At 36.4% G+C, this 25,261-nt stretch overlaps 2 protein-coding genes across 3 annotated transcripts; one reads left to right on the top strand and one right to left on the bottom strand.

Moving 5' to 3' along the window:
- Positions 1 to 95: 95 nt before the first annotated feature.
- vps37c (VPS37C subunit of ESCRT-I) lies at positions 96 to 11,693 on the bottom strand. 2 transcript variants are annotated; one of them, XM_053232510.1, is made up of 7 exons: positions 11,541 to 11,693; positions 8,453 to 11,403; positions 7,711 to 7,740; positions 7,422 to 7,530; positions 6,009 to 6,180; positions 2,811 to 2,893; positions 96 to 2,641 (listed from the first exon to the last, which is right to left on the bottom strand). In XM_053232510.1, exons 4-7 carry the CDS (start codon positions 7,512 to 7,514, stop codon positions 1,994 to 1,996), a joined length of 996 nt encoding a protein of 331 aa, XP_053088485.1. In that variant the 5' UTR covers positions 7,515 to 7,530; positions 7,711 to 7,740; positions 8,453 to 11,403; positions 11,541 to 11,693; the 3' UTR covers positions 96 to 1,993. The 2 variants fall into 2 exon arrangements, with proteins under 2 accessions (XP_053088485.1, XP_026790939.2); XM_026935138.3 differs by lacking the exon at positions 7,711 to 7,740.
- A 6,350-nt stretch (positions 11,694 to 18,043) lies between these two features.
- Positions 18,044 to 24,066, top strand: tmem176 (transmembrane protein 176). The gene is made up of 7 exons (XM_026935251.3): positions 18,044 to 18,304; positions 20,004 to 20,142; positions 20,357 to 20,467; positions 20,617 to 20,673; positions 21,648 to 21,794; positions 21,962 to 22,078; positions 23,161 to 24,066. The coding sequence occupies exons 2-7, from the start codon at positions 20,017 to 20,019 to the stop codon at positions 23,170 to 23,172; spliced, it is 570 nt and encodes a 189-aa protein (XP_026791052.1). The 5' UTR covers positions 18,044 to 18,304; positions 20,004 to 20,016; the 3' UTR covers positions 23,173 to 24,066.
- Positions 24,067 to 25,261: the final 1,195 nt, after the last annotated feature.

The following is a 25,261-nucleotide window of genomic DNA, read 5'->3' on the forward strand; positions in this document are numbered from 1 at the left end:
AAAAATTTGATTTAAATAACAAGGGCAAAACAGGTAATCTAACTCCCTTTCCAGGAAATTAGAGGCTCAAGCATGATAATAATGCAGACGACGGCTTTCATAGATCAACTTCAGTGTTTAATATTCACACCAAAGGAAATAAAAATAAAAATAATACACTTAACAGGCTACAGTCATCACCATCAATCCCACAGAATGCCTTTCCTCTAATGCTGCACATCACAGTGTGCGACTAAATAAACACCCCATTTCCCCTCCTTTATTTTATGCCAGCTTTCTCCCTCGTTTCAGGTCCTGAGGACGGGCCATAGATGACAGGGTTTTGCTCCGAACCTGAGTCTTAATTACTGAGTTCATGAATTCATTAAAGCCACCTGAGGCTTTATTGGGGATGCCTCTAGTTTTTTTTTTTTTTTTTTTTGATTGCTTGTAAGTTAAAAATAATGTCTGATAAAATAAAATTCAACAGTTTACCCCGAGCATCTTTTCTAAAGCTGACGGTTCGCAGGCTCGCCCCCAGGCCCTTTTACCGTAGGGACGGAAGCTGTTATTGTGGAGTGCAAATGTGATTCAAAACGGTCATTCTACCAGTCAACATATAGAAGATACACACTCCAAAAGGCGGGGGTGCTGCAGGTAACTACATACAACCTCCACAGATACATACAGCCTTCATTTATATCCATGTCAGGTAAACCAGAGCTTTGCCGGTTATTAATAACATTTATAATTGAATTCATTAAGCCCTTATTACCATTACCATTGTAACAGACAAATAATACTTATTACCATTGTAACAGACAAATATGGGCTTACAAGATTAATCTGTCTGCGCAATCTTCATTTGAGAACATTTTCAGTGTCAAGATGGTTACAGAATGCTGTATGTAAACTCCAAAGGATGTTATGCAGCTCAAACTCCCTCGCGTGCTCACTGTGCTGTGTTATGGTTCCCTTTGCCTCAAACGCCACCCCATATACTGTGCTATAGCAGATAAAGATATGTTTATATTATATTCCCCTTGTTTTGTTTTTTTTTTATTTACCATTATTATTCATATCTGTTTATACAAATCACACAGTCTTCACTAGAGTATTTAAACAGTCCCTTCATGTAATTCTCATTGTTCTCAGTCAACAAGCTGTACATGGAGCAAGGGAAGTGTGAACAAAACAAAAATGAAAAAAAAGAAAAAGGTTAAGAAAGAGAGAAGGAGAGGAGAGGAAAAAAAAAGTCAGTTCAGCAGACAAGGAGATGAATGAGGGGAGTGAAGGAGCAGGTGCAACGTTGCATTAAATACAGAACTGACTACTCTCGTAACAAGGTACAGACAATATGATTCAGGGGTCAAATATTTCCACCCAAATAAAATGCCTGGAAATGTGGTGTTAAACATGTAGACAGTTTGTAAAGTAGTTTGTGTCTTCAGTGAATGGTAGTGCTGTTATTTTCTGGACAGAGGGGAAAAAAAAAAAAAGCGGCTACATAAACCAGAAAGTAGCCAGGTAATAAATGATTCTTATGATTAAGTAGTGTAACGTTTCTCATTACTAGTTAAATAAAAAGTTATGATTCTGAATTATGGACCATATCCATATGAGGCCAAACAGCAACACAATTCCACTGAATTGAAACATAATGGCAAATTCAATAAACACAATCAACAATTTGAAATCTCCGATCTGGAAACATGCTAGAACAGCCAGGAACTGAAGCAAGTCCAAAGGTGACTGACGGCCATTTTGGTCTCTGACGGATTTTTGGAGCAAGTCTTTCACTGAGGTGTCAGAGGGGGGGGAGAAAAACATGTGGTAACCGAATTTCAAACATTTTGTGCAAGCCTCAAACAGGAAGAGAAAATTTGGGGGTATGCAAACCACAAATCTCAGTGTCATTTGGAGGCAAAAGAGGAGGGAGGAAAGAGACAGAGCAGAGGTGAGGGAATAAGAGACACTGAGAGAGAGAAAGAGAGAGAGAGGGGAACACTGTGGTTCAGGAGTACGGCTGTGGTACACCAAACCCTGGCCTATAAAGCGGCCTACCTGTAGGTGACTGAGAAGGGGGCATATGGGAGCCTATGGGGTAACTATAACCTCCATAAGGGTATGGGCTGGGGTAGGGTGCATTACTAGGGCCAAACTGCCCAAACGGAGGACCTTGGGGAGCTGGAAATGCAGGTTGGGTGGGGTACGGGCATGTGGATGGGGCAAAGGCAGGCCGGGCAGCGGGGTAGCCTGAGGATGGAGTAAAAGCTGCGGCCTGGTTTGAGTAGGGCTGAAAAGCACCAGAGGGGTTGGAGGGGGCAGCTGTAGAGGCCGAACAGGGCTGGCTAGGAGGAGAAACGGGGTATGGAGTGTATGGTAGGGCACAGTTGGGCGGGTTGGCGCTCACGCTGGGTTTCTGCTGTGGCTGTTGCTGGGGTTGCTGCTGTTGCCACGGTGACACGGAGCCGGCCTCCGGATTGGAGCACGGCTCTGGTGTCACGCCAGACTCTCCGGCTCCTTGGTTCTTCTGGCGCAGAATCTCTTGCAGCTTCTCAACGCACACACGTCTTCTGTGAGCAAGGCAGCGGAGAGAGTGGAAGCGCTCAAGGAAGGAGTCTAGTGATAAGGAACCCTCTAGAAACTCATCAGCTAGAACCTGTGAGAGAGCAAGACTAAGACTGAGACAACAATTGGTGTGTGAAAGCAACTGAACTGATGAAAGATAATGAGAATTCTGACAGCTAAACATGGAATTAAGTGGCAATTGTTTATATACAGGTAAAGATAGTTTAATATAAGTTACACATCTTTGAATAGCCACTTACCTCTGACTCTGCCTCTGTGTTGGCGCCCTCTGCCTGTAGACGAGATGATAACCCCTCAGGAGACACCTGGCCCATAATCTCATCTAGAGAAAGAAGAGGAAAGGGGGGTGTTGGATAGAGAGAGTAGAGAGGGAGTGAATGAACCCATACTTTAACAGAGAACTGAGAATATTTTAATTGCAACTGCAATTCACTTTGCAGATAGCAAACTCCTTCTTTAAGCCTCCTCAAAAGGGGCTTTTTTATTGCTATGTGATGTATATCAGCTAGATCACAGTGACACAAATCCAATACAGCAAATAGAGCAGCAGTTCTCAATCCCAGTCCCAAGGACCCTATAAACAGAAGATTCTTGTGTTTACCTTGCACCATCACATACTAACACCCAGCAGACAAATATTGAGCCATTTATTAACAGATTCATGTTGAGCCCAAAAATGCCAGCACAGTCCCATCATATAACGCACAGCAACAGCAACAACAAAGATTATTCTTTGACTTTATCTCACACTGAAGAAAAAAGCAGTTTAACAAAAATAAATTACATCAATATTTACATACCTATTTATGAAAAAAATCAAAACAAGTATATATACACAAGTACATATTTAGGATAAATTGGGCAAAAAAAATTAACAGATAATAATGAACTATAATCTATAATCGTGGTGAGCAGCAAAAGAGATGGTAGGTTTAGTGTCAGAATTATGAATCCTTGGAACCAACCTACCTTGTGTCAACAGTTCACACTGGTGGTGAAACACTAATAATGTGGGAATTTTTTGTTTCTTGACACACACTGAGCCCCATAATACCAATCAAGCATCTTTTGAATGCCAGAGTCTATTTGAGTGTTATTGCTGACCACGTGCACCCCTTTATGTCTACAATTTACCCATCTTATAATGGCTACTTCCAGCATGATAATGTGCACATGACGTCACAAATATGCTTACACTATATTTGCACTATTGTCACTAGGTTCACTTTAAACAGAACTGTGTACTGGTCGGCGCTGCACTGGGACTTACTATGCTCACTGTCTGTCCCAGTAGTCACTGTACTGTCTTGTACTGTTTTGTACTGTCTTGTACTGTTTTGTGCTGTTTGCACTTGTGCACTTTATTGTATAATTTATGTAGTCCCTTGTAGTTCTGTGTTGTTCTGTGTTTGTCTTATGTAGCACCTTGGTCCTGGAAAAACGTTGTTTCGTTTCACTATGTACTTGTATATGGCTGAAATGACAATAAACTCCACTTGACTTGACTTGACTTGAAAAGGCAACTTGTCTCAAACTAGTTCCATGAATGTGTCAATGAGTTCAACGTACTTCAACAGTCTCCCCAGGCACTAATCCAAAACCTTTTGGCTGTGGTAGTATGGGAGATTCGCCTCATGAATGTGTAGCTGACAAATTGGCAGCAAACACGTCAACATGGACAGGGAAGGGGGAGGCAGTATTAGTATGGTGTTCCTAATTAAGTGGCTGGTGAGTGTATAATAGTCTATTCACACTGACCACCATAAGCATATTACCATTCACAGTACAAATCAACCTTTATATGCAAAACTAATAAGTATCTGTTGAAAATAAAACACGCATTCTTTGGTATGCAGTACTGCTGAGTACATGATGTTTAATACTCACAATCCACTCTGACGTGGGGAAAAAAAAAAAGAAGAAAGTCATATGAGCATACAAGGAGCATGTGTTCTCAATTAAGTCACTAAAAGAATGGAAAAAATGAGAAGAGAAACAAAATAAAGTCTGTCCACATTCTCCGTGACTCCCTGAGCAAGGTGACGTAAGTGAGAACACAACAGGATAAAAATAAGTCTGTATGACTTAAGAGAACAAACAGGACAGTCTTGCTGAGCAACATATTGCTGGACTGGTGGAAAATGAAAGCTTTACAAACACAGATGACAGGATAAGGAAATCATCCACACTGCAAAATTTCTGTGATTAGTTAGACTCTAGCCAAACTGCAGTTACTGTAGTTTATAAAGCCAATGTAGTATTTGCCCACTTAATAAACAATAACAGTAATTTTTTTCATCTACTGTTAATGATGTACCTATTTTTCAAGACAACTGATATTTTTTCTGTATCATGACAGTGTGGTTAAATTTAGGATCCGAACAGGATTCCCTTGAATTATATTCACAGTACAACGCCTCTAGGAGAAACCTGATAACACTATCACACGCCAACACCACCTAATTTTAGTACAAGTGCTAGCTGTGGAGGTGCACAGTAATTTCTTTTCATCTTACATACAGTGATGAGTTTTAACAATAGAAGCTATTGCTTTTTTCCTGTTGCACACATGACCTTTCATTTTTTAACAGTTCTCCTTTCCTTACTGTTGGCTCATATTAGGTAGTCTGTCTTATACTTACTTTTCCACAAAAAGGATTACCAGTTTTAATTAGTATACAAACTACAGACAATCAAATATATACGCAGACAATCAAACCTACTTGGAGAGTTTGCGATGCGACAAACATTTCTAAGTTCAGTTAAGACTTTCTTTTTCTACTTTTCCTTCAGGTCCTCAACTATTACCATATAGAGACAAGGTAATTGTTTTCTTTCCTCAAAGTTAATTTATCTCATGGTGCCGTTTAAAAACGTACAATCTCATTTATTCATCTTAAGTAACCTCTTTATAAGGTTAGAAGTGGATACGGAGCCTATGCTGAGAACACTGAGGGTTAGGCAGGAATACACCCTGGATAGGATGTCGGTCCATCACAGAGCAATATGCACACATACATATATACCTAGGGGCAACTTAGAGTAGTCAATCCATGTTTTTGGGAGGTGAGCAGAATCTGGAGAGCCTGGAGGAAACCCATGTGCACACAGAGAGAGCATGTGAAACTCCACACTGTGAGTTACCTGAGCTCACGATCAACCGGGGATCCTGGACATGTGAGACAGTATCACTAACATAAATATGTTTATGTACTAGTCTGTGTCTGTGCATAGTTTTGAAAATATTAAATCCTTGACATTGCTGGTAATCTGTAATGTTTAGAAACTTTTTCGTCTTTTCTCTTGCATCCCTTAAACTAACATGACTTCGGCCAACCTTGCTATCAGTGAACATTTCTCTTATTTGTCCCAGTTCATTACTTCTTTTTCCCTAATCTCTCATCTACACTTTACATTTCAGTATATCCAGTGTTTACCTCTGAGAGCACAGTGCTGTTTGTATCTCTCCCTCACTTCCTCCAGTTCATTATATTTCGCCACCAGCCGTTCTCTATCTCTCTCCAGTCGTGGTTTCATGTCGAGGTTCTGTTCAGCCAGGCTGCGGTTGGAAGCCAGAGCCATTTCCCTTTCCAGTTGAATGTTCTGGATCTATGAAGAGAGAAAGAGTCAAAAGTGACTGTTCATTCCTTGGACAGGGAGCATATTTCCCAGTGATATAAAGTTCCCACATACAGAAAGTTGAATTTATTTAAAAAAAAAATAATTTTCTGTTAGTTCATTTCAACTTAATAAACACAAATTACATTATCTTAATGCTTTATGTAAGGACGCCTTAGTCTAATGATATGTTATGGCATGCAGTGTTTGTATTGTGTTTCATTTGTGTGTCCTGTGAAAGTGACACCTGACTGGTGTCATGGTCTAACTGGATGTGCCCAAGCTCGTCCACATCGGAGACAGCAATTCCACTCAATGGTGGGGCTTCGGACGAACCAACCTTTAGAAACCTTCAATTCTGAGGGAGTGTAAGCAATCGACATATGCTGGCAAGCTACTGAAAACTAGTTACCATTCTGATATCTGGCATGGCAAGGATGTATGAAGATGCGTCATTTCTTTTTGGTCTGCTTTTTCACTTGGTTTTGGGAAAGAGTATTCTATTTTTGTTTCTTTTTCTTTTATTATTGTCTTATTTACCTGCTAGCCCACCCTGAAGCTTTTCTCCTGTGCTGAAGCTATGTGTTTGTGTTAGATAAATTAGAAGCAAAACATATTTACAACAAATTTCTCTCACTCAGCATTTTCCTTGTTTTCTTGGACTATGATCTCACTCAGAAACTGCAGGTGCATTGTAGGTATCCTAGTGGCTGCAACAGTATTAAAATAAATTTTAAATAAAAAAAAGATAAGTTCTTCACACTCTAAGTGTTATTGTTATACCTATTTTCGGTACCAGCATGAAGCTCTGGTAACCCTCTTGTACATTTTTAAGAAAGTGAACTAAAGCATCTTGGTGATGGTTATCTGTGGGTAAACAACCTTCACTGTCATTATCAGAAATGAACTTGACCAATGATTTTTGATGGAAATGTACACTAACAAAGGTGAATGCACTGCCAGTAGACAACTCTTGATTGGAATCTCCTAATCATCGACTGAATATAGAATTTTTGCGATTGACCTGTAACCTTACTACACTGAAATTCATATGTGCTCCTGACAAACGATTGCACAGGCCCTGGAAAATCGCTGTCCTCATTCAAAGCATTCCCATCAAATCAACAAACAAACCAGGGACTAAAAAAGTGCAGACACACCACCATAATGCAAATGCAAAAATACTTACACATTAGGGAAAATTATGAAAGCTGAAACCTATTGAATCTCACCTCATCTGACTCCAGTGCCATTGACTCCACCCGCTCCGAGTTATCCAGCAAATCCTGGAGCTCGGATTGTCTGAGATCCTGAAGCTTCTCCATTGATTTGCCAGTACAGCTGTCAATCAAAATTGCAGACAAGAAGACATTCATATAACTACTTATGCAGTGTTTCAGTCTTGTCAAGGCCATTTCTGTTTTTAGGAATAGTAACAATCTTGTTGGCTTCATAAACCAGTTAAAACACTATACTATCCTGAATCTAAATGATTACAAACCAGTGTTGTTTTGCACTTACCCAGGTGCAACTTTTCCACCTGCCAACCAACTGAATAATAAATACAGAGCAAACACAGACACTTGTTTCCTTGATATTACAAATACTGCTCATTATAATAACAGATATAAAAACAATATAATTCCTGAAGTAGATCTCTCCAATCTTTGATTAATTGGATGGACAGACTTGACATTTTGAAAGACTGCACCTGCATTCATTCAATATTATGGCACACATGGACAATAACCCTTTATATTGTACTAGTCCTTTTGTTTGTGCTCTTGCTTATATTAATGACTGTCTTTCAATATATTTCATGCTTCTGTCAGTTCTTTGTACAAGGGCATGGACAATCCTCTGATATACTGAACCAGTACTTTTGTATTTTGGAAAAAAAAAATTCCTGAATTATTTACAGACCTATTTATTTACTGCATATTCTACATAGGCTGCTACTATTCTTTTTTTGTATTCTTGTCATAATGACACCACTACTGTCCTACTTATATTTATTTGTCTTCCTTGTCACATATCACTGCTATCATGCCGCTGGAGCACTTTATTTCCCCCATCAGGGATTAATAAAGTTGAAGCTGCTTGTTGTTGTTATTGTTGTTGTTGTTATGTTGTCTTAATTCTAATTTAACCCCTGGCTAACAGGCACCGATAAATTGTGTATAAGCACAACAATACATGTATCTAACGTTGTCTGAATAGAGATCACGTATTTTATTAATTTGTGAAAAATACAAATACTTACAAGGTGCTAGCAAATCAAATTCCTCGGGTTAGAGAGCACATCGACAAACATCCGACTTGAATCGGAAGCCAGTGACGTAAAATGAACACGGAAGCGCTGCCCTTGGTTGTAAATAAAACTAATAAACATACGTCTCTGTAAATGTTTCACGCGGATTTAACCTTCAAATCACCCAAGAATCTGCAATGAAGCCGGTTATATCCGCTAATGTTTGTCGCTGTCTGCACGGCACTTTGCTCTATTTATCGAAAAGAGCCTTTTCAATCAGCTAAACAGCTAGCAGCCAAGAGCAAATATAGAAGGAAAAAACGTCGAATGAAAGACGACCACAAAAAGTACACGAAATCTCGTTTCTGGTAAAACGACGGAAACGTCGAAACAACGACAGCATCCAGGAAATGCTGCATTTAATAGGAAATATTCACTCTCTTAAGCGAAAGTTTCACTTCTTGCTGACAGATACCGCCGCCATATTTTGGTATAATCCACTCTCAATTCTGTCAAGGGGGGTTGGTGGAAATGCTACACGACACAAGTTGGATTTAAAACAAACAAAAAAAAACACTGTTTAAAGGAATATCGTCATTTAATTACAATATTTACTAGTTTAACATATAATATGATACATTTCGCAAGAGGTAATGGTAACATGTTGAATTTGTAACTAACTGCTGTTCGCTAGTGGTATCGTCCGTTGTTCAGCTGACTCATGGGAAACCCCAAAGTGACAGGAATGTTCCATTCTTTCCCTGGCAGCGGGGAGGCGCAGCACAGTGGCTTACTTCCATTACAACTGTTTTTGTATACGTTATGTTTACTCTTCAATAAACTCTTTATACTGCTGCTCATGATGAGATCACAGGAAAAGTAGACTGAGTATAATCGTTAAAAAACAAAACAAAACAAACAAACAAACAACAACAACAACAAAAAAAAACAGTAGATGTAACAAAAAGATTAAGTAAATACCACTATCAGTCTTTGCCAGCTGCTTGCTGATATTCTTACAATTTTTTTGTTAGACCTTTTTTTAAAAAGTTACATTTATTTCTGCAAATTAGGCCTTGTCTCATTAAACATGTCAATTTGCATGCTTTACATAAAGCCAAAAATCTACTGTTTGGATGATGTTAGAATTAAAATGTTAATTTCCCTGTAAAGATAAAGACCTTTACAGTAAATTTTGTAGAAATATTTCTTTATTGTTTAACCAAGAAAACACCATAGGTTGTTATATAAAAAAATACATTTTTTTGCATTTTCAGTAGGAAATCTAACATAAATCCAAAAATGATCACTAATCAAAAATAATCAATAATATGACATTAAAGCGCATGTAAAATTTCATGAATGCAGGTCATCTAGACACTGATATTGTTGGCTCTGAATATGGTAAAAACTCATTCTGAGGAAAATGGTTATAAAAACAGAGTGATTTCATGTTTCCACACAAGTGAGTGTGGTTTAAAAGGCTTTTTTTTTTTTTTAAATTGACATGTATTGTCATATACATTGACATACACTCACTGGCCACTTTAATAGGAACACCTGCATGAAGTTATCCAATCAGATAATCATGTGGCAGCAGCGGAATGCTATAAAATCATGCACATACAGGCCAAGAGCTTCAGTTAGTGTTTACATCAAACATCAGAATGGGGGCAAATAATGTAATCTCAGTGATTTTGACAGTGGCATGGTTGTTAGTGCCAGATGGCTGGTATTTCAGATACTGCTGATTTCCTGAGACTGTCACATAGAACAGTTTCTAGAATGTACACAGAATGGCGCAAAAACAAAAAAATACCTTGCTGATGAAAGAGGCCAATGCGGAATGGCCAGACTGGTTTGAGCTTACAGCAAGCCTACAATTTCTCAGAACACACAACTCGCCAAACCTTGGCAAAAAGCCAGTAAGCCTGAATAGCATGCATTAAGTCTGGCCATTTTCCTCTGACTTCACTCATCAACAAGGCGTTTCCACCCACTGAACTGCCGCTCAGTGGAGATTTTTTGTTTTTCGCACCATTGTGTGTAAACTCTAGAGACTGTTCCAATGGTCAAAGTCATTAAGATAACATTTTTCCCCATTCCACTGTTTGACGTTATCATTTACCATTTTACAATGTGCATCTACTAGCTTATCCTTATTATTCTTCTGTTGTTCTGCCTTCTGTTGTTCTGCCTTACACTTACAGCATTATACTGAATGCATTTTATGTAGGTACTGTGCATAGCTTCTGTACTGTCTCATATATTATATTATATTATATTATAGTATAGTATAGTATAGTATAGTATAGTATATGACAGTATAAAATCTATTTGACATGACCTCCAAATTCCTAAAACAGGCTCTGTGTCATTTTAAGTACTCGTAAAACCTGAATACAATATAAATATTTACAGTACCAATACAAAATATCTTAACTACCTTGCTTAGAAACATGAGTACCGAAAAGCATCTTGAAAATACATCTTCATGCTATATTAGGTTATTATATCTAGTGGTATGATTTATCAAATAAATATCCCAACAACTAAAATATCAAGTGTCAAAGTTATATAATCACAATGAAGCCTATGTGTAAAGTATGTCTAAAAAGTGGCATCTTTCATATGTAGTGTCCACTTAACACAAAATGCAGAACTTTTTTTACATACACTACAGTTTGCAGCACCATGCTTACTTTTCAAAACTTCATTTTTATTAAAAAGAAGTATGAAATTAAAAAGTATATAAACAAACATTACAATTTATGAGTTATACATCACATTTTACAATTTCTCAGTTATGCAAGTATATATGTTATTATACTGGTGTATTATAGGCTTGTTTTTTTTCAGTTTGTTTTCAAACCTTTCATAGCTGAAAATAAAAGGAGGCCTTGAAGAGTGAGTGCTCCCATGTCATAAACCAAAAGCAGTGCTGAGATTGATTTGAAATATTCCTGTAAGGAAACAAAAAAGGTCAAAGCTGTTGCAGATTTTAGAAACATTACGGCATTATCTGCTTAATGTTGTAAATGAATTAAGGGCAAATTCAAATAAGAACAGTCACTGGAGGCCTACAGCCGTCGAAACTCACAATGACTTCTTGTTTTGGACAAATAAATTCTGTAAACTCTTCAGATTCGCAGGTTTTAACAGATTTTATGTCATTGACTGCGTAGCCATAAACAACAATGGCACTCAATCCCACCAACAGCCCAAAGACACTGGCATACAGACAGCTTTTCAGCTAGAAAAAAAGAGAAAACACACAAAGAATTACAGTAATTGTGTATTATTGTAGCCAGTAGTACGCTATAATATTGTTATTTTTCTCCTTTTAATCTGCAGTTAACTACACCTAGAGTTAAAGTTAGAAATTTTGGCAGAGGTTACCTGAAGCTAGCTGCTTTGGCTGCATTCTGAACATAATCTAACTATTATATATTTCACAAACACATAATTTTGATTTTAAAAATAACACTTTAGATTATAAAAAAAAAACTTGCCAGTTTCCTGCTTGGAGTTCTTTCACATGCCATTGCAAACGATCCTCCACCCACAAACTGCACAGAGATGACATTACAGAATCATTATAGAAAGTTTATACATGTAATTGACTTGTGCTCTGTTATTTTTGTTTAATGTTTAAGGTAGATTGACAATTTTAAGATAAATTTTATGGTAAGCAAACAAGACATGAATTCCTTTGAGTGGTTAATTTGCAGGCATTAAATATGTGACTATTTTGCAAGTAGTGAAAAATAATAGACTATAAAAAAAAAACTTACTACAGCGCCGACAAAAACCGGGCACAAATGTAGTACTTTTATGTTGATGCTCATGTAGTAAGCTGGAAGTCCCAGAAGCACTTGGAACAGTCCAAGTAATATTGTCATAACCTATAAGATAAAGAGTACCATATTTCAATGGACTAATTTAACACTGAACTACAGCTAAATACCAATAAATTAATAGTAATAATAGAGTAAGTGCAGGAAAGTAACAGCAGCATCCATGGGGCCTTGGTGTCAGTTCGGACTACTTTTAATGTAACTTCACTGGTACATACAGCAATAAGCAAAAAGAAAAACTAGCAATAGATTTTATGGGGTGTCTGCAGTTTTGCGAAACAGAATAAATGATAAAAGCTTATCTAACAGATCCACATCTCATCCTCATGTTTTTTTTTTTTTTTTTTTGGCTATATAAGCCAATCACTCACCGCTACAACCTCAGGATCGTAAACCCTGAACAGACGATGCAGTTTGCATGGAGGTACAATCTGTGACTCTGCCATCTTAAAAGAAAAGGAATATGAACATCAATATATAGAAACACCTCTTACTTTAACAATCTTTTTTTTTACTAATCTTTTTACTAATTTATGTAAAATTTGATATTTTATTACAATTTCATATCATCTTATCCAAAGCAACATCTAAATAATGCAGAATGCAATCCAAAGCTTTTATCGGTCCTGTAAGCAAATTCACAAATAGACTTTGATTCCTTTCTTGTTGCTAAATAACACTGGAGCAAAGGTCTGCTCAAATGTTTATTCACAGAGCTGTAAATAGGTCAAAAATAAATGTTAGAAATTAGGCAATCTGGTGGTGTTTGGTGAAAATGACCTCCAGTCAGTATCTGTTGTGACACTAATTGTGCCTCTACAATGATTTATTGAATAATATTCCCAATAATCAGTTATGGTGCTCATGGGGTTTTGAAAGGGGGATCTCAATATAAATTCCACATTGTAAATGATTAGGCTCAATGTATGTAAAGTAGTAAATCAAATTTCTTTTTCCTGTTTTTCCATTTCATATTGGATTCATGATTCATTTAATTGGCTTGTGAAACAGCACAGAAATATACAATTTAATGGGAAATAACACTGTATACCTACCAGCAAATTATGTAAGAAAGAAAGAAAGGAAGGAAGAAAGAAAGAAAGAAAGAAAGAAAGAAAGAAAGAAAGAAAGAAAGAGAAAATGTGAATTTATTTATGTATTTATAGTTAGTTAGTTAGTTAGACGGTCTGTTTTAAACAGTTACATGGCTGGAATATACACTTGTTCACTAGCATCACCTTCTGGACTGTATTTCTATTAGGAAATTAAAAAAGAAGGGCAGGGGAAAAAAATCAGAATAAAACAGCAGTATCATTTTGTGTAGGTAAAATATAGTAAATGAATATACACTCCCTGGCCAGTTTATTAGGAACACCTGTACACATGCTCATTCATGCAGGTGTACAGCTATACAATCAACAGCGCAACGCATAATGGAGAATGAGGACAGTGAATGTTGTTTTTATAAAGGACTTTTAAACTGCCAGACAACTGACTGCTTGATATAATGAAAATTAAATTAAACAAATGCCTGAAGTACAAGATGTGAATGCAGGGTTGGCTTAAATTTAAAAAAAAAAAAAAAAAAAAAAAAGACATGCATAATAATTAGGGATGTACCGTATGTATCATGTCATATATTTGTATTTATAAAAAAATAAATAGAAAAGAAGGTCTGAGGATATGGATGTAGATTAGAGGTGCTGATGTTTGGTAGGCTGGTGTAAATCAGTGGCAAGGGAGAATGGCATAGTAGGAAAAATATCAAGGGGTTGGTGAAGTATTGCTCTGTCTCTACTTTAATCTTGGAGTCTGGAAAATATTTTTTTTTACCTTTAAATCTGTTTAATTCTAAACTTATTTTCATTTACATACCATATACATCTATAATAGGAACTGTACTTGTATATTGACTGTGAGCAAGGTGGACTAATGGACTAACACAGAATAATGGACTGATATTTGGGTCTTATGCCATGGTGATCTTGAATTCTCAAATCTTATTGGACAGAAGATGTGCATTATCTTTGAATACTGGAACATGGAACATGACTGATAGGTTTATATTAATGCACTCGTTCTAATACGTTATTGTTTCTATAGTTATACACATAATAGATTCTATAGATACACACAGATGGTCCACATAATCTAAGACTAATAATAAAAAATTTTTTTAAAAGAAAAAGTGTTAACAAAGTAAAATGTATAATTGTTGGTGTGGTGACTTTTTTGTTTTGAAAATTTATTTAACAGTCACTGTGCTTTGTGAAGTTTCTCAGCATGGGAAAGTCTTCAGGACAAAGGATATTACGCTTGGGAGTTTAAACTTTAGGCTGGGGAGCGATTGACTGTTTATCGTGGCTATAAAATAAGTGATAACCGAAACTAACTTGTCTTTCGGACATTCCAAAACATTAAATCTAACTATAAACCATTAAAATGTGCGGTGTCATTCATTAATAAATTAAACATTGTAATCATTGGCAAACTGCTGTGTTATAAGCAGAATAGCACACTCCAGTCTGTGCAGTTATACAAAAATAATGCACTTCGGGGTGATAATGGCGCTCCGCTTCGTGTTGTGCTGCATCACACCACCCCAGAATGCATTATTTTCACATAACCTCGCAGTCTGTCGTGTGTTATTCCTTACATAATACATTGGTTTCTTTGTTGATCCAAATGAATGTATTAAAATGTGTTTATGCATGAATGGTTTGTGAAGGGAGGGAATAGTGGAACAAATTCTTTATAGTGGTGAAATGCATACTGCAGGGGCCACAACTGACATTTACAATGATGCAGCTTCCTAAAAATTCTCTAACTTAATCCGTTCAGTCTACAAGTACTATTCTGCAGTGAACTTCAGGAAGAATGGCAAAAATATTAACTACAGTTTTATGAAGCAACTGAAGTGTGTTTATTCTTTCACTGGAGATTTCTGTACAGGAAGTGAGTGGATACTGGAACCAATCCAAAGAGAAAAAGATACGCTGAGAGAGAGAAAGACAGGGAGCTTTGATGAAAACCACATGTTCTGGTTTCAACATTGTGGAATGCAAACTGAAAGTGTGTTTGGAGAGAGATGCAGGCTCTACACTCTTCAAAACAGAGCTTCATATTATAAGACAAGAAAAAATGCATAACCATGCCCTCAAAAGCTGTGGGTTTCTGGCTCATGGATAACAAAAGCACTGACAAATGGACAGTTAAAATGGGGTACAATGAACTCCAGTACATCAACACCGAAAGAAGGGGTGGACTCCCGAGTTAGTGTTGCCAGATTGGCCAGCATTCAAACAATGATGAACATTTTTCTCCCCCACCTCCAGCAGTTTTGTAAGTAAGTAGTGCTTCTCTCACGGTGGCTTATAACATAAATGCATTATCATAAAAATACAAAATCTATAAATGCATTACTGCCATTTACTTAGCTATTTTTATATTTATTTCTCAGTGAGTGTGTATGCTTGTGTTCATAGGTACAGAAAGATGACAAGTAAACATATTAAATATATACACATAAGTATGCAGAAAGATAATGCAAATGATCTTTTTCATTATTTTTATCCTGTCACTACAACCCCTCTTCAGGGGACAATAAGAAATTTGTCAGCAATATATAAAGTTACATTTGTATGAACTTTTAAAGCCACACATGAGAGGGATAGGAAAAAAAGGAAAGAAGGAAAGAAATGGAAGAGAAAGAAAAAGAATAAAATTATGAATATATTAAAAAATAAAAACATTTAGAGAGAGAGAGAGAGAGAGAGAGAGAGAGTTATCATGAAAATCAACCAACCAAAATCAAAACAGAAGAATAAGAACGAATACATGGGAGGAAATAAATTTTCAAAGAACATTAAAGATACAAAAGGAGAAAAACAATACAATAGGGAAGTGATGTAAACTATTAAAGTTTGCTTAAATACAGACAAAAGTCCATGTACATAGCTAATCACATGCCATACAGGTTAAAAGTAGCAGTGAGATACACACTAAACTGTGCAGTAAGGCAGGCTTTGTTATGAACCACCTTCAGTTTGCTTCCTAAATAATTTTCTGCCTAGCTTTCTTCAAGTCTGACTTTCAATTTATACACGAAACAACATATTTTCTTAAAATACAGTAGCCTGGATTCAGTCTGAATCCGCTTTTTAAAAAACTAGCGCTATTTAATGCTAAAGCATTATATAGAGTTATGTGAAATTATATTTTGCCAACAAAATTACACCATGTATGTAAGAAAAAAAAATTTTCTCTTACTCAAAGCAGCAGTAAGGACAATCCATAAAACATACATGGCTGTACTAACTGAACTAATAGTAAGAGTTCGTCATGAAAGCACAATAACGAATACCACTTTGTGGTCTCTTTTGTCATGTATGGTGTTACAACAGGTTGGAAGAAATGATGCAAATGTACTGTGAAAAGAATATCAAAATAAATTTTAATTTAATATGATGATTTCTCCAAAAGCCATAAAAATGATCATGTATTGTTGAATAATAGGGATCAACCGAATAAAAAAATGCGTGTGATAAACAATTTCATTTGCAATTAAAATCCTAAGAAGCACTTCCTTTCTCACACCTGTTTATGTTAATGTGTGTGACAATAGGTGGAGAAGGAGGATACAGTGGTACACGTCTACAAACCAAGTATCAAGGCCCATGCAGCCACAAACAGATAGAGTGTATTATTATGTGTATTATTCACTATTATACCACAGAGCTCAAATCTGAGTGGTCAGAAGGTGTTAATTTTTTTGTAACAGCAGCTCTGACAATAGCATCAACTGTAATTCAAATCACAGGTTTATATTAATGTGCTTGTTCTGATAACTGTCTTTGCCAATTTAGTTCTATTCAGAAACTCTATTCTGTGTAGTATTTTGAATAAAGTGATGAATTTAATCTTTTACTCCATTTATCCCTTTACATCACTTTGTCATTAACTTATAACACAATCAAAAGCACTTCTGACATGTTGAAAACAACTTCAACATTCAACTAATAATATTAAAATGAGATTACATGAGATTCCACTTAAACCAAGACTACTTAGTTTAGATATCATTTGCAATATTATCAACATGATAAAAACAAAAAACAAACAAAAAACAAAAACCCTGCATGTCATGTGTAAATGAAAGGTATGTATACCCATAATATCTTACGGGTACATTTTTGGCTTTAGGTCCAAACTCCTGACCGCATAGCAGTCTAACATAGATTTGTGTTTCTCTTTTACCAAACTGAGCATAGCAAATGACATTTATAATTAACCAATGAGTTGAATAAGATGTATTAAATGATGTAGATTGGTAAACTTTGTTCTCTAAAGCACTGCATTACTGCAACCCATGCATTAGGGGCCATTTTTAACAATCTGGCAACACTGTCCCCAGTTGTCCTAGGGCCAGTTATCCCCAACCACCCTCCCCCCCCGCCCCCAACCCACACACACACACACACACACACACACACACACACACACACACACACACACACTCTTCATTGCTAAACAACATGATGTCTCAGTGGCAAGTGACAAAATGGTGACATTAGTAGTTTACTAAAAAAAGACTGAAACCACTGCACACACCTTACTATTAGGATGTACTTCTCCTACACACTATACACACACTTGTAACATTTGAAACATCTGAAATGAAAGATTGGTCTAATTAGGTCTAATCAGAACCATGGACTTACTTTGACAGCAGCAGTTGGTTCCTCAGTAATCACTTTATTCAGCAGGAGGAAACAGAGCTGGAGTAGTGGTGATGTTTTCGAGGAGCACAGAAAATAAAGTGCGCATGTATTAGTGCACTAGGGAGTGAGGGAGGAGGGGGCTGCTGGAGGGAGCACGTCTTTCTGAGAAACGGGAGGGACGTTAAGTGTGTGCACTTCATCAAGTCTCTCTCGGGTTCATTTTTGTTCTCTCGACTGAGTAACTGAAGTGGAGAGTTTGGAGCAGTCTGAAGATTTCCACACTTTAGGTAGGTTAATAGGGTAGCATTAATGATAATAATTGGATATCTTAAAAAAAAAAAAAAAAAAAAAAAGTTAGCGGTTTGTTGCTAGTTGTGTGTCGTCGTGTTGGTGTCTGAGCGATGCTGCCTGGAGCAGTCACCCTGTTTACGTCGGCTGCGTCCCAAACTGCACACTCACGCACTACAGAGTAGGGAAGAGTAGTACACCACAGGGTTAGTGTGTGGCTTTGGACGTGGTCTCCGTGTAAAGTTGGCTAACATATTCTTAACTTCAGCGGATTGTACCTGAGTGAGCTGCTATAAAAGTCCCAAATTACTAGTTAAAAACAACAATTTCATAATTGAGCATCTTGCAGAAGCAGCCACAGTTCTTCTGATGACTTTGACTGTCACAATTACTTCTTATTTTTGCAAAAAAAAAAACCCCAGCAGCCTTCATTATGTTTTTTCTGAAAAGTGGTCTCTTACGTAATCTGCTGCTTTCTTTACTGACATACAAACATTTTCCTGTAACATTTAATTCTGTGCCAGAAAACTAATGTTTTGAAATCTAAAATGTTTTTGTACTGAATCAATAATGTAGAAATCATAAAATTTAAATAAAAATCTAGAACAAAGTTTTACTAAAAAATATAGAGTGCCTAAGACTTTTGCACAGGACTGTATATCTGTATATCTTGCAGAGTGGGTTGATACATGTGACATCCGTCTCCATCATGAATGTGTCACTCATCCTTACAAGAATAGTTAAAGAGCATGCTAATGACCTCCACCATTGAAGAAAGAATGAAAAAACATTCACATACACTCCACTTTGCTCACTTTTTATTCTTACCTCATATCAAATCTCTTGTAGCCCAATTTAAGGAAGATGACCTCTGTGGAGATAGCTTAACATTTTATTATCAGCATTTTTAACAGCACCCCATGGTGAACCAGATATAAATTCTGTGACAACCAACCCCATCCCCCCTTTGTTATGTTGCTGTTATATTATTAGCTATAAAACTATATTGTTTATTAATCTATAAAATATTTTCATATTTGTTCCTGAGGTTGTTCAGAGGAAGTTTACTTTTTTAAAGGAAATTACAGGTTAGTATAATACACCATATACCCAATTGTGACGTGTGTGATGCAAAGCAGCGATAAACTTTGATTAATTCATCCAGTCATTCATTCATCTTCTGTAGTGTGCTTGGTCGCGAGACCCTCACCAAGACAATTCATTTATCTTCTGTAGTGTGCTTTATCTTGGTCAGTTGGGAATGCACCTTGGATAGGATGCCAGTCCATCAAAGGCAACCATGTACACACACATTCATACAATCTTTCATACCCAGGAGAAATTTAGAGTAGCCAGTTCTCCTACTGGCATTTTTTTTTTCCGGAGGGGATTAGAAACAAGGGAACTCAGTGGAAATCTAGTGCAGACACAGAGGGATCACGTGAGCCAGCAACACTATCCTCTACAAGCTTTCAATATTGGTTAAACTGAATTCAGATTAATTACATCCTTAATCTGTATGAGTAAAGTTTTCAGAAAAAAAAATTCCCCCTTTCCTTAGTAGTGTCTTATTTATGTAATTTTAAAAAAAACTAATAAGCTCACTAAATAAGCTTTGCTCGAGTAGAAACCTACTCTTTTATTAAAAAAAAAAAAAAACTACACTGTTAAATGCTTCTCTTTTTCTTGCATGTCCAGGTGCTGAACAAGAATGGCATTGACAGTGTCAAGTGACTTGTCTGTCAGTGTATCTACAGACCAGAATGTTAATAAATTAACAGACAAACAGGAGTTACTGAGAAAGAGCATACAGAAAGGAGAACCCAAATCAATAGGGGTAAGTCACTGTGTCAAGTGGAGCCCAGATGTTCAGTATTCACTGTTATATATAATATAAAGTTGTTAACAAGTTTAAAGTGTGAAATACAGGCCAGGAAAAGGCATATGAATGTTTCATGATCTCTGTGATGCTAAAGTGTTCTCATTATAAGCCTTACCTGATATCAAACAAGACGAGTCCCACCTTACTGAAATAAACAGTCTCCTCCTAGATTTCCCAGGTCGTGCTTGGATTTCTGATCATATCTTACTCTGTGCCACTGCTCTCTGCCAATCTCACAGAGGTCGTCATGTTTGGCGTGCCGTGGTGGAGCGGCGTATCCGTAAGATCATTTTTTCACTACCATCAACATTACCACATGCTGTTAAGTTGACAACAGGCCTACATCAAAGAAGTCCTGTTATCAGTCAATAAAACTTAATGTACATTAAAACCACTGTCACCTCTCCATGTGTTTTTTTTTCTTTCTAGTTTGTCATTGCAGGTGCTGTTGCTCTTGTAATGGAAAAACATAACAGCATTTCTTCGGTGAGTTACACTTGGTGGAAGGTTCCCAAGATGTTCTGCTATTCAAAATTGGAAATTGTATAAGTACCAATATATTATCATAAAATTAGTTTTCTATAGTAACAGGTAATTCACAGGGGCTTGTAAGGCATATAATCCACATAATTTAAGCCTAATAATAAACTGATTAAAACATGCTGTTATTAACAAAGAAAACATGTAAAGGTTAACATGTTTTTTTTTTGTAAAGAGACATTTATTTAACATTTATGGAAGGCATCCATAAGTTTTCCAACATGGGAGAGACTTCAGGACAGAGGACTTTGTGTTTTGTGAAAAACTGCAGTTTTTGTCTTATTAACTTGAAGAAAGAGAAAAAAGAGAGAGAGAGAGACTGGTGAGGGAAAAACTGTTTCTAGCTGCTATAACATAAGTGATAACAGGAACTAACTTGTTTCATGAACGTTCCACAAGATTAAATGGAAATAAATGTATAAAATGATCAAAAGTATGACATATTGTTCTTTAATTAATAAATAAATTGATCATTTGTGGTATAAGAGGTTTACATCACTTCAGACGTGCTTCGCATTGGGCCATATCACACTGACCCTTCGTTGATTATTTTCCTATAACAAAACGCCCTGTTGTGTTTTATTCCTTACTTATCAAAAGTAGTGTTAAAATGAAGCAAAACACAATTTGAGCACTGTGCTGTTAAAGGAGCAGAGACTGCTAAATGTAAGGTTTCCACCAACTGACCAGAAAAAGGTGCAAGTTGCGGTAATGGGAGTCATCATACACCTTCAGGTCCAGTGTGCTTGCAGTCTCTGATACAACAAGCTAAAAGGAGAGAAAGTAAATAGTGATGTTAAAGTAGGACAAACGAGTGTTATTTGTCATGGTGGTTATGATGCAACAAAAGCTCAACCCGTCCCCATCTCATCATTTCCACTGATTATTTCCTATGATATTTGTTTGTTTACCATCTCTAGGTTTTTACATGCATGGCGGTCACACTGTTGGCTGCAGTCATCTCAGTCATTGCAGTAATCTTCTACATCGTTGACATTATGAAGCACCCTCAGACTATTTGCAAGATAAACTCAGGACATACATGTGATTTCGAGTATTATTCCACGGTATGGTAGAGACTATTGTGCCATCCTGAACCTTTACATCTCAGTTTCTTTAATGTTGTAATGCATGCGAAAACCTGGCAGCATGTTTTATTTACTTTTACATGCTACAAGCTACACTGAGAAATCACTGATTTTACTTTTGATTTTTTCCCCTTTCTTTTTCTTAGAGACTCAGTGTAGACATGAAGTCAATTCTCCTGTCCCTCAGCATGGTGCAGACTGCCATCTCTTCTGCTTTTGCATTTGTTCTGTACAAAGAAAAGCAAAATTTTAATAACTACCAGGTAAGAGCTATACATAAAAACATCTGTCTTAACTCCTGACCCTGCTCAGTTCTGCTACTGTATTCTCATCCTAGAGGGTTAAATCAGTATTGCTGCACAGCTGGTGCAACTTGTTCAAAGGTTCATGCACTGGTCAATCTATAACCTAGTGATGGGAAAGTTCCAGAGACTTAATAAATTCTCTGCCTCCAAAAACATCTAAAATATTCAGTTATTTATTTTGCTAACTAAAAACATTTCAAGCACCTAAACCAAGAAATGTGTTGCCAACTTTGTGACTTTGTTGCTAGATTTGGTGGCTTTTGTAGTCTCCTTTAGCACCTTTATTTAAAAAAAAAAAAAAAAAGCTTAGCAACAAATCAAGGAAGTTTTTGAGCAGATGTTAGCAACTGTGATGCACTAAGTATAACTCTTTAGCTCACATCATAGTTGCTGGTTATACAAGCTGAGAGAGTATAACCAACTTTAACAAACATCTGGAAACTTAAAGAGATGTTGGCAAATGTGGTCTGAATATGAGGCACAAACAAAGGTCTCTTCATGATCAGTTTCCTTTGATTGCATTGTTCTTTGACTGCGTAACTGCCTTGGCGGTTTCCAGCTGTTCCCTGCAGAGTACTACAGTCACAAGGGTGTATTACAGCTGCACGTGTAACACATAACAATAGTAAAGTTTAAAAACGGCATTTTAAAAAGAGTACTGTTTTTTGTTTTACATTATTACTTTATAAATCTTTCAAATGTTGAAATTGTATGATATAGTATAATTACTTATATTAATGGTATCTACATAGAACTTAAGCTTTTCAAAGAGGATAACACTACTTAATGGCAGTGGTTTCAGGAAATCTGCCAAAACCTTTACTAAATTTGTTAAGATCGCTTTTAACCATAGGTAGCTTAAAACTCATCAATATTTCTACTAATCTATGTCTAGATAAAATCTATATAGATGAATCTCTCTCTCTCTCTCTCTCTGTCACCACATAAAATCAGATCTGTACAAGCTACAATATTCAGCTCTTTTTGATGCTATCTGTGTCTCTAAATCTGTCTAAATCTGTGTCTCTCTTTTTCTCAAGTTTGTGAATTAAGGATGTGCTGTATATGGGGGAAAAAAATTGACGGATCTGGACTTCAATCAACCAGTCACCACACATCTTTATTTTTACATACTTCTATAATACATGGGTTCATTTATTCTTAGATATAATGTATTGTATAATGGACAGTATGTATGGGATGCATTGGAAATTGTATTAACATTTTATAAAGTAGGCTGCATATAATAAATCTTTCTAATCGCATTACAAAATTGTGTTGTAAAAGAGTACATTTCAGCTGCATACAGAGTTCTAGCCTACTGTTTTGCTCATTTCCGTGAACATACAGTACAAGCTGTGTTGTGTCGACTCTTGCAGCTGGTGGCCTTTAACCTTACAAAATTCTTCCACAAGTCCCCACAGTATTTCTGTCTCATAACAACAGAAGTGCTCAGCTCTTCTGCTTCATCTGTAACGGGAAACAGTCTACAGTGTCTGTACAGTAAAAATGTCCCATAATTTCTTATTATCCTCCAAATTTAAAGATGCCAAAAAATGAATGTGCACATTCAATTGTTAGCTACAGCACATTTGTTTTGTGTTGTTTTTCTTTCTTAAAATGTATTGATTTGTGTCTTTATATGATAATTTCAGAGAGAAAAATATCAAGGAATTTTTATTATGTTTTCTGAATGTTGCAATACAAGTAAGTTCGTATAACACATTTATAATGGTATATATGTTGCCTTTTTATTAAAAAAAAAAAGTCAAAAACTTTGAATGCTTTTCTGATTCTTCCTGCATAATCTTCCACAGATAAGGCTGTAGCAAAGACGCGTTCACGTGTCATGCCTTAATGTTTACTGTGCTGCTCCCTTGTTTGATAGACATTTAAGTTCTTCCTGTTGTTCTGAAAGACTATTAAAGCTCAAGACTGTCCAAAGAAGTAATGAGTTCAATATGTTATGTTTGTTTTTTTGAACAAAAACCCCTCCAAGCTGCACTACATTAAACTCTAGCCTATGTATATATGTATAAGCTTGAGAGCAGCATTTTGTTCATAGGTTTCTTACATTTACAGTTTGTACATGATGTTTTCAGGTGCTTGTTTAATACTTTTAAAATACTTTTACACCTGTTTTACCACCACTTTTGATGTTCATTTTTGCTTTGGCCCATGTTAAACTTAAGACTTAAAATTCTTGAAGTGATACACTTCTATTAATCCAATGTTGCAGTGGTTTATGGGATTGAGTCAACTTTGAGTTCATGTTTTTTGGTGGATTTTGAGTCAAACATGACAGAAACCGACTCATCCAACTGGTTAGATTCAGGGCATGAGTGATGTCGTTCCACTCGGCAAGTTTCCTGCTAGGTTTTCGGGTTTTCAGTTCCTTTAGTCAGACATGGCCGGCAACACTGATGTTCTGTTTACCAAGTGAGTTGATTGTGTCATTTGCCCAGCAGTAGGGAAGGGTTAGACTACTGACCTTTTTTTTTTTTTTTTAAATTAAATATTAATAAATACTACTAATAAGTAATACCAAGAATAATATCCCGATGCAGATACTTTAAAAAAATCTTTTATGTAACATAAATGAGGGACATGTGTAAAAGGAAGCATATAAATTGGGGAAATTTGTGATTTCTATAGTGAGAAATATGGATATCAAGAACTTTCTGTGAAATTAATAGTTTGAGACAGAGTCGACTCCCAGCTTTCCAACAGCTGGTGTCCAAGAGTCGAGTTGTTTGTGAACAACACATCACTAATATATTGGATTTATACACTGCTGTATAAACTCAAAAGATGGATCACTTTATTAGTCTTCAAGTGAGCAGCTTGTCTTTTTCTGAGTTATTGTTCCACACTTCTCTTAAATAGTTTAAGTAAATCATTGTTGCATGTTTTGTTGTTGGATTTGTGATCTGCGTTTGACCTGATGAACTAGAGTAGACGTTTTAAAGACTAGTCGTTTAAAGTAAGCACTAACTAGTCCAAACTGACCTCTCTAGTGAAACTATATATCTGGATTGCAGGAATAATGCAGCTTGTGTGTGTTTTCCTGTTTTATTTCACTGCCTTGTGTGTATGTGGTGGGAGGAAGACACATTTTGTCAGAAGTTGAGCTTATTGTTG

This window comes from Pangasianodon hypophthalmus, chromosome 3, assembly GCF_027358585.1.
Source record: "Pangasianodon hypophthalmus isolate fPanHyp1 chromosome 3, fPanHyp1.pri, whole genome shotgun sequence".
Taxonomy (NCBI): domain Eukaryota; kingdom Metazoa; phylum Chordata; class Actinopteri; order Siluriformes; family Pangasiidae; genus Pangasianodon; species Pangasianodon hypophthalmus.

Excerpts from the sequence above, each read along its gene's own strand:
- vps37c (XM_026935138.3), bottom strand. The coding sequence starts at position 7,514 with ATGGAGAAGCTTCAGGATCTCAGACAATCCGAGCTCCAGGATTTGCTG. Across the intron at positions 6,181-7,421 it reads TGGCACTGGAGTCAGATGAG|ATCCAGAACATTCAACTGGA; the intron begins GTGAGATTCAAT and ends CTCTCTTCATAG. Across the intron at positions 2,642-2,810 it reads ACACAGAGGCAGAGTCAGAG|GTTCTAGCTGATGAGTTTCT; the intron begins GTAAGTGGCTAT and ends GCTCTCTCACAG.
- tmem176 (XM_026935251.3), top strand. The coding sequence starts at position 20,017 with ATGGCATTGACAGTGTCAAGTGACTTGTCTGTCAGTGTATCTACAGAC. Across the intron at positions 20,143-20,356 it reads GAGAACCCAAATCAATAGGG|ATTTCCCAGGTCGTGCTTGG; the intron begins GTAAGTCACTGT and ends GTCTCCTCCTAG. Across the intron at positions 20,468-20,616 it reads CGTGGTGGAGCGGCGTATCC|TTTGTCATTGCAGGTGCTGT; the intron begins GTAAGATCATTT and ends TTTTCTTTCTAG.